The sequence below is a fragment of the Aquarana catesbeiana genome, linkage group LG07 (assembly GCF_042186555.1).
Source record: "Aquarana catesbeiana isolate 2022-GZ linkage group LG07, ASM4218655v1, whole genome shotgun sequence".
NCBI lineage: Eukaryota > Metazoa > Chordata > Amphibia > Anura > Ranidae > Aquarana > Aquarana catesbeiana.
This window is the reverse complement of record NC_133330.1, coordinates 239775733-239785640: the sequence shown is the minus strand read 5'-3', so window position 1 is coordinate 239785640 and position 9908 is coordinate 239775733. Positions and strand designations below refer to the sequence as shown.

At 42.1% G+C, this 9908-nt stretch overlaps 1 protein-coding gene across 2 annotated transcripts in view; it reads left to right on the top strand.

The window, feature by feature from the left end:
* The window catches only part of BTBD8 (BTB domain containing 8), a 159775-nt gene that overhangs the window by 40455 nt on the left and 109412 nt on the right, over window positions 1-9908 (top strand). The window contains exons 5-8 of one of the 2 annotated variants that reach the window (XM_073593149.1): window positions 60-177; window positions 5144-5233; window positions 5736-5816; window positions 8465-8561. In XM_073593149.1, the coding sequence (XP_073449250.1) occupies window positions 60-177; window positions 5144-5233; window positions 5736-5816; window positions 8465-8561 (386 nt within the window). Of the gene's footprint in view, window positions 1-59; window positions 178-5143; window positions 5234-5580; window positions 5603-5735; window positions 5817-8464; window positions 8562-9908 lie in introns of those variants that run through there. The other variant, XM_073593150.1, reaches the window with a different exon arrangement.

Below are 9908 nucleotides of genomic sequence, written 5' to 3'. Positions count from 1 at the left end.
TTGTGCAATTGCAAGCGCACAATTTACATATTCTGCATTATATTGTTTCCTGTTTTTAGAGGGCTACAACATTGAACCACCATCAGATCTTGGCAAGGACATGCTGTCTTTATACAAAAGTTCTCATTGCACTGATGTCATTATACAGATAGAAGACAAATGTTTCCATGTACACAGGTAATATGGGGGGGGTGTCACATTGTGCACCTTGCTGTTTGGAAGCACACCTTAACTGTCAGTTGAACTCTAGGCAACCAGCTAAATATAAAGTTGAAATGCATGCGTGTATGTGTACAGTCTTGCCTGTCAGAAAAATATACAATTCTAGCTAGATAAATGGATTGTTATCCAGGCACCCATGTCATAGTCAAGTGTCTGACCTTCAAGGCAGTTAAGACAGCCATAGACAGTTTGAATCTCAAAGATTTAAACCATGTATGGGCAGGATGAATCTACATGATGGATCATTAACTTGGGTACAACCAGCCTGTCAGATTTTACATGTGATTTATTGCTAGAGGCTATTATAGCAATTATCATTCTCCCAGCGGGGATAGCTTCTCGCGCTCCCAAACTGGGAGAACACAATGGCTCTGTGGGAGGGATTTCACCATCAAAACTGGCTGTATTGATGGGGAAATCCTGTGGCTGCAGGGAAGAAAATCGATCCGTCTATGGCCGGCCTTTAGACAATACAGTTTGATCAAACGTCCCTCAGCCTAATGACTGGACAATGAAAGCGTAACAGCACATTGGTGAGATTGTTGGCCATACTTCTATTCTGGGTTGCTGGAGGGCATTTACTTTTACTCTCCTATCACCCAGAATTAGCCGACAGCTAAAGTCCATTGTCAGCTGACGTCAGAGTCCCTCCAGGCTCTGGAGAGATCCAGACCATATTGTCGGATTCCAGGGTCCACCCAGCTATCTGATTCACAGCTGCCTGTGCTTCCCAGTTGTGCCTGTCCCCTCTACTGCCCGGCATTCCTGTAAGAACTGGGGGTGGGGGGGGGGGGGGGCAAAGCAGAGGTCAATGACTTGACAGTCACTGCTCTTCACTCCGGGAAGACAGAGTTTTGCCTTTTAGTTACACTTTAAGGTTGGTGGGGCAAGTGGGTGGTGGGGTTCCTACAGCTATATTTGTGTGGATTAAAGAATCCTGTTTTGTTTTCACTTCACTTGTTGTCCCGCCTGTTCAACAAACATTTGCCGAGCTTTGGAGTAGTGCTCTCTTTGTTCCATTCTATATGCTGTATCTGAGATTATAGCAAGTCTGTATATTGGCAAAATTTAGGTGCTTAAGATAATAATATTTTAAAATGCATCCAGTGAATATAATTGGAATAAGTGTCACTTTGATTATATTGCTACCAAATTACTTTTAGGGCCCTTTCACGTGGGCAGGCCGATTTGGGGGTCCGCCTGTCAGTTTTTAAGGTGGACCCGATTGGTTCCTCCATTCTCCTCCTATGGAGTGGTGGGTGTCAATTGACTTGTGTCCTTTGACACACGCTGACATTCGATCCTATCCGCTAAAAACAGATGGATGGGGATCTGTTCCCTAATCATCTGGCGAATCGGATGGCAGTCGGGTGTAAATGGACAAGTGTTCCATTTTTACATCCGACTGCCCATAGAGGAGAGCGGGCTTTGTCTGTGTTTGATCTGCATAAGCAGAGCGGACGTGGATCAGCTATCCACCTGATCAGTGGACAGATTCCCTGCTGAGCAGGTGAACTTCAATGGAGCCCACCCAGTGTGGAAGGGGTCTAATAGGAAGAAAACAATATGCACTTTTTTTTTATCCTGCTATTTTAATGTTTGGATGTAAATGTTAATTGGAAATTTCAGGTAGAACAGTTTAAAATATATCATCACACTTTTTCAACTAAAACTAAGCAAAACCTTCCTTTTTTTTGATATAGTGGAGATGGATTAGAACACCTGTCAGGTTTTTATTTCTGCCTCTACCCCGTTAAGGATGTTCACCCTCTGTCTTGTTTACCATTATCATTGAATGTAAAAGAAAATCCCCACATTTGAGTTGTCCCCAGAAAAGTAATAGGGGAAATCTTCCAATGGGGTCACTAGTTCTGGTGACCTGGGGGGCCACAAGAAATTCCCTTAATTTGCACGTTTCCTCTCACTTCCTGTTTGGCTATGGGGACAGGAAGTGAAAAAAAAATCAAACTGACAGATGGCGAAAAAAGGAAAAAAAAAAATCTGACAAGGGTGATCGCCCTCCCTTGCTCAATCCAAAATAAAAGTTTTGACCTTAGTTCTACTATAAGGAATTCAACCCAACCGGATCTTCCTCATCGTCTTCACCAAACAGTGGAATGATGCTGAGAGCAGTGTTGATGTGATGACATTTTCTGTATAATTAGATTGAGTGCTGTGTGCCATGCTTAGGGGATGGGGCCATGACACCCTACATTTAATTGGCCAACCCTCAGTCTTCTGGTTTAAGTGCCGCTGAACTTCATCTAAAGTGGAGTTCCACCCAAAAGTGGAATTTCCACTTTAAGGCCTGCTCCCTGGCTTCTGTTTGTGAAACTGAGCTTTTGGGGAGGAGGGAGGGGGAGCGGGTACCTGATTTTGACAGGTACTCATTCGCCACTTCTGCTTCCGATCGCCTAAGGTGACCATAATATAAGTTCTCCTTCCTGAAGTCTTCTGGGACACATGACAGGTCCTACAAGACTTCGGGACCAGTTAGAGCGCAGCGCCGCTCGCTCATATGCAGTGGGCACCCAGCTGTGTGCCCATAGTAGAGATGCCGGCCCTGCCAAGGGAGGAGAGGGGGAGAAAACTGCTGGGGTGAATGACTGCTGGATCGTGGGACAAGTAAGTGCGTGTTTAGTAAAAGTCAGTAGCTACAGGGTTTTTAATTTCTTTATTTATACCTTCATGAGAATACTGGTGTGTGTGTGTGTGTGTGTATCTAACTTGTTTTTAGTGTATAATAGCTTCATTCTGCACTCCACCAAGATTTACCACAAGGAACACCTCCGTCTTTAGCTAACTTATTTTTTTTTTTTTGAACATGTTAAAAGCTGTGCCACTGTTTGAATAAAATTAGGCATTCCTGTGGGATGGTTCTTTTTCTAGTTTCCACACCAAAACATGTAAAACTCTGTACAACGTAGTTGTGTTTTTTTAGTTTTATAATTTTATGCATTTATTTTAGGCAATCTGTTAAAAGGACCTACTTCTTAGTATAAATAATAATGGAACAGACACCAGAACAGGAAACTATATAAAGACGATCAATTTAAAATACAGAAATGATGAATGAGAATTTTTTTTTTCTGCTGTATTCCTCTTAAAGTGACACTAACAGATATCCTCCTCCTCCAAAAATTATCGATACACATGCACTTTTTTTTTTAATCGTAATGCTGCTAGCATTAGTAAATGGATTGGAAAGTGTATCATATTTACTTGTGTACATAATCCACTACTCAGTCTCTCATGTGGCAAATCAACCCCATAAATGCCCCCCTAAAAAATCCAGTCTTCCACATTAGTGCTTTTCTTCAAATATGATGTCTGTAGCCCACAATAAAAAGTTTATATCTATCTATTTTTTATATATATATATATATATATATATATATATATATATATATATATATATATATATATATATATATATAATATTTACACACACACTCACCAGATATTTTGACCCCTTATTGTTAGTCGGTCAAATTGTGCTCTAACCCCCCCCCCCCCCCCCCCCCCCCCCCCCACACACACACACACAAAAGGGGTTTTCATGCACATACCAATCTCGAATTGACTCCACAGTGCTTACGTTTTTCTTTTACATCACACACAAGAGGGACACCATAGTAGAAAATCCCTTTTATTTAAAACCACCTTAAAACGTAAGAAAATCAAACTCCCATGTTTTCCATACCTATTCCTGGCACTCAGGTATAACTGCTTAATGGCATGTTCCAGCCGGTCCCACAAGCACACTGGGTGAAAATCCAGCTCCTATGCGGGATGACGTCAGTGTCTGTAGCTCTGCCCCAACGCGTTTTGTCACAAGACGTCCTAAGGGACAGGGATACATGTGTATGTGTGTTTATTGACATGATTGAGTGTGATATACACAGGAGCACACCCTCCTACCTCAATGCGAGTGCTAATGGCAGATGGCTTCCAGGGAGTAAATGCTATATGAATCATCTGCCCTGACTCAAGGTGGTCACAGCCAGAAATGCTAGGGGTGGTTTTGAAAGTGATTTCTCAGCAAAATAAAGCATAGAGACATGGGTTAAAAATGAATTCAACCTCCTTTTTAAAAAAAAAAAAAAAAAAATGAATATACCTATTTTCAGTCTGCTCTGGTTACATGATTTAGCTTCCCTGTGTCAGCCAGTGGTGGCTGCAGGGGAGAGTAGAGAGTGCTCCACGACTGCAGAGACATGGGAGCCCATGGGTGATGCCACCACTCCTGTCCATCACTGTAGAGTACTCTCCCCTACAGTCACAGCTAACTGACATGAGATCACATGACCAGAGCAGGCTAAAAATAGGTTATTCAGCATAGGTGATGTCCTCATTAAGCTCCCAGACCTCTCCTTTCCCTCTTCATGTTTGTTTGAAACAAACAAGCAGGCACGTTAGTTGTGGTCATGTGCACTGCTATATGCACACTACAATTCCCATAGTCCAGCTCAGGATGAGCAAGAGAGGGTGGCTACATGGAGACCAAACTTGGCTATCCTCTACCAGGAAGTAGGATCGTGGCTAACAACATTCTGGATCTGTTCCCTTGCCCCCCCTCCTTATTTATTTTATTTCTTTTTTTTTTACATTTCAGTTGTGCTATCATTGGTGGGGGAACTGTACCAGGGGGTGTGAAGGCGTGCAGCATTTTATAAAATATGGTTTGCTGTAAAGCTAGCTGGGTGGTAGGAATGCCCATTGGACTGCACGGTGTTTGTTTACTTTTAAACTTTAGGACTTTTTATTTTTTTTAACTTGTTTTACAATGAAGTGGACTAATGGCCTCCATTTCACCTACTTGGCTAGTATGAATGATGTGAAAATTCTCACAAGGAGTTCCATCTGCAAAAAGAAAAAGTAATCCTGTACATCATGGCTTTTTTGTTCTAAATATCCCCAGGGCTATCCTGTGTGCTAGGTCCAGTTATTTTGCTGCTATGCTGAGTGGATGTTGGGTTGAGACCTCACAAGACCTCATTCAGATTCATAAGTAAGTTCACTCTAAAATTATTTTGCAATACTTTGCATACATTTTAGAAAATGTACAGTGTATTTTGTAGCCTTTATAAAAGCAATTTTGGCATAACTTTCATTTTTTACTTATTTTATTAAATAGAGATACTATAATAGCTCTAACTGTACAGCCAGGCTTGTGACCTGACTTTCTGCAGTAAAGCGTCAGCCTGTGATTGGACAGTGAAGGACTAGCTACAGACTGCGGAGGTCATTCCTCTGCTCATTCCTTTTTGTTGGCATGCTCCTTGGCAGCACATATGTCTGCTGATTGGCCCCAAGTACTGTCTCTCCCTCTGTTTGTTGTGCAGGGGAATACCGGAGGCTGTAATCAAGGCACATTCAGGTATATGTACTAGCTGCATGTGATACATGAATGATTGATTTTTATTAAATACCTGCATTCATTGATTTTTTTTTTTTTTTATTAACAGCCTGCAGTTCAAACTTTTAATATTCTAAACGTTTTTATTCTTCAGTGTGAAACAAGCAGATATGATGGTCCTCATGCATTTCATATATGGAGGAATACTAGATCTTCCCAAAAGCACTGAGGCTGGGTGAGTCATTTTTATATTCTTGTTTCTAGGACAACTAGGGCATCTGAATTGCTTATTTCAGGACTGCAGTGACAGACATCTGTGGAAAGACTTGGACAAGGAACATTGCGCCCTGTAGCCTTTAATCGCATTCAAACATGCCCTAGAAAAGGACAGTTGGAGAATGGATGTTTAGGTCTGATTTTTGCTGTGGGGCAATGCAGACAGTTCTTATTAGAGACTCATTGATAAATGAGGCTTTTACTGCCTGCTTTTGTCATTTTACTTTTAGTTCACAAAAATATTAGCTTGTTGTGGATTGAGCTGACCTCTTATGGAATATTGCTGTATAATAACTTATTTTTTTTTTCATTACTTTATTTTATGGAAATTGTCATGTTGTGAAATTGAAGCATATATGTTACTTGATCTGTATTGGTACTAACCGGGGCTTTCAATCTGAAATATTTTGTTTTATTTAACATCTCCATTGTATTCAGCAAAGTACCGTAGGGCTTTATTTATGCCTTTCCAGAAAGGGAAATCTAATTTCTTCTGTAATACAGTGATCAAGGTTTAGGAGAAGCATGGAATAAGCCAATTTTAAAGAGGCGCTTAGTTCAGGTATGTGAAAATTAAAAGTCAGCATTTACAACAACTGTAGCTGTTGACTTTTAATAAGCAGACACTCCCCTATCCAGGAATCCAATGTCCAGGAGTCCTCATCCGGTCCGTTTCTCCCAATCCACCCCCCCCCCCCCCCCCACCATCTTTGGTCCCCGGCATCTTAACTCTGGGCAGCCGGCCGTGACTCCTTGTGGATTCACAGCCAGCTGCTCACTGCGCATGCTGCACTTTGTGAATGGTCCCACAGTCTTCTGGGACCTGTGATGTGGAGGGGGGGAGGGGATTTCTGTTCAGATCGCCTAGACCAGTGGTTCTCAACTCTTGTCCTCAGGACCCACTAACAGGCCAGGTTTGCAAGATAACTGAAATACATCACAGGTGATATCATTTGCTGCTCAGTCATTGCAGTATTCTAGTCTGCATCTCCCCAAGGTAATACTTAAAATCTGGCCTGTTAGTGGGTCCTGAGGGCAGGAGTTGAGAACCACTGGCCTAGATGATACGAGAAGAAGTGTGAGCGGGTACTTGTCGAAACCAGGTACTTGCTCCACCCCTAGCCAATAGCTATAGCTAGATGTTGTAACCAGTCGACAATCTCGTTTGACTATGTTAAACATAAACTGAATTGGATAATGGTCAACGATAAACTTTTTTTTTTTTTTTTTTTTTTTTTTTTTTTTTTGTGTACCCTCACCAATACCCAGTCAACATTGGACAAACCTCACCAGCCATGGCTTTGATACCTTGAAAGGGTGTAGTGCAAGGGTAGGCAACCTCAGCCCTCCAGCTGTTTTGAAACTACAAGTTCCATGAGACATGGCAAGACCCTGACAATCACAGGCATGACTCCTAGAGGCAAAGGCATGATGGGTATTGTAGTTTCACCACAGCTGAAGGGCCAAGGTTGCCTACCCCTGGGTAATGCAATCTGAAGACCCCACTTGCAAGATTTTAACCTCTTATGGTGACAATGTTAAAGTGGATGTAAACCCTCACATATACCCAGTGAAGTGAACAGCCTCAGATGATACACAGAGATGAAACAAATCTCCCTACATAAGTTTTACTTGTATATCTGCTGTCTTCACTTTTATACACTGTTTAGAATGTGCACGTCCTGTTAGATTTTTCACTTCCTCATTCATCTGTAGGAGTGCATTATTGCTATACACTGTGAGACAGCTGATTGGGGGAAAGGCACACACCCCCACCTCAAACATGCAGAAGGTTGCCTGTGAATAGTTTAGCAGTCTGCTAATCTATGTATTTATAGCAACCTACCCCAACGCACCCTTCTATTTCCCGTCTCGGAGAGCTTATCAAGTTATCAGGCTGATATATTAAAGCCTTGTTGGTTTTTCTTTTTTTAAAATAACAAAAATGTTGTACTTACCTGCTCTGTTCAGTGGTATTGCATAGAGCAGCCCAGATCCTCCATCTTCTCGGGTCCCACGCTGGCGCTCCTGGCTCCTCCCTCCTGTCGGGTGCCCCCACAGCAAGCAGCTTGCTGTGGAGGCACCCAAGCAGGCCTGCTCCCGACCCGCGGCTTTGTGTGTCCATTCACACGTGGAGTCAAGGCTCGGCCCCGCCCCTCTGTTTCCTGGTTGGTTCGTTGCTGCTGCCAAAAGCCGATCAGGAGTGCAAGTCCCCAGAGAGGCAAGCCTCTAGTGGACATTGCTGGATTGTGAGGGGGCTCAGGTTAGTATTACGGGGGCTGGGGTAGCTGCTGCACACAGGTTTTTTACCTTCCACTTTACAACCACTTTAAATGCTACCTTCCTTAATGAACACTTTGTTAACTGATTTTATTTTGCTTTTTATATGTTGATGTTCTGCTACTTTAAATACTTGTCAATCCACGTGTAAATAATCTCTTCTGATTCCACGCTTATTGTTTTTTGTTATGACCTGGTGTATTACTACTGTAGATGATATTCGGGTGCCTGACCTGTTTTTTACTCCCGGCCTAAGGGAGCTCTTTGGTTACTTGAAAATTCAGTCAAAAAGATTTAAAGTAAACTACATCTTAATTTCTCTTGCAGTCAGATTCTCTCTATCGCTGACATGTATGGATTGGAAGGGTTGAAAGAAGTTGCTGTCTATGTTCTGAAGAGAGACTACTGCAAATTCTTTATCAAGGTACTTGTGCTGTGAATTTGGATGAACTTTACCCATTATTCAGATCAGGCAAAGGTGATCTTAAGTTGTTGTGGATATACAGGTTCTAGGATAAGGTTGCTATTCATCCCCACTTTTTGAGGACAGTCCCTGTTGTACGGAGTCTATCCCTGGGGAAAAAGGCATCCGTGGGAGACACCAGATGGTGTAATGTTTGTAGTGTGCAGGCTTCAACCCATCACACTGCCAAGGGAGCAACTCAGGACACATGCAGACCTATCCAGCTGTGCTGTTTTGGATTGACACTTGGGTTGATGCTGCAATCTGTGAGTAACTGTTGACCTGATCCTGCACTACTTTTGGTCCGACTTTCATGCGACTTGAGGTCCATAGATTTCAATGTAAACCCTCAAAATTCTCATGAAAGTTACACCTGCATAATACAAATACGACTTGTGAATGCCAGCAATAAAAAATAAATACACAAAAACGGCAAGGGGCATCTCCTCCTCCTCCACCCCCGCCCCCAAAATGCATACAAGGCCCTCAAAATAAAAAAAAAACTCTGTGGTTCCCCCCCCATATTGTCAGATTGGCCGCCGCAGTCTCATTAGAAGTCGTTGATCGCCACCATTAGTAGTATATAAAAATTCCAGAATACAGTGGGTAAAATAAGTATTGAACATGTCACCATTTTTCTTGATAAATATATTTCTAAAGATGCTATTGACATTAAATTTTCACTACAGGTCGGTAACCTGGTAAAATGTTCATAAATTTTGAGTTTTATGTGTAGTAAAATGGAATGACACAGGGAAAAAGTATTGAACATATGAAGAAAGGGAGGTGCAAAAAGGCATGGAAAGCCAAGACATCAGCTGAAATCTATCAGTAATTAAAAAGCAATCCTGCCCCTTGGCAAAGATCTCTCTTGAGACCTTTACAACCTTATTGTTGCAAAACTTGCCAATGGCATTGGTTACAGAAGGATTTCTAAACTTCTGAATGTTCCAGTGAGCACTGTTGGGGCCATAATCCAGAAGTGGAAAGCGCATAATTTCACCATAAACCAGGCACAACCAGGTGCTCCTTGCAAGATTTCTGACAGAGTGAAAAGAATTATCAGACGAGCCCAAGAGCCAAGGACCACTTGTGGAGAGCTTCAGAAAGATTTGGAACTAGCAGGTACAATTGTTTCAAAGACAACCATAAGTAATGCACTCATCCACCATGTACTGTGTGCACACTCACCACGCAAGACTCCATTGCTGAAGATAAAGCATGTTGAAGTTAGTTTACAGTTTGCACAACATTTAGACAAGCCTGTAAAATACGGGGAGAATATAGTTGGGTCAGATGAGACCAAAA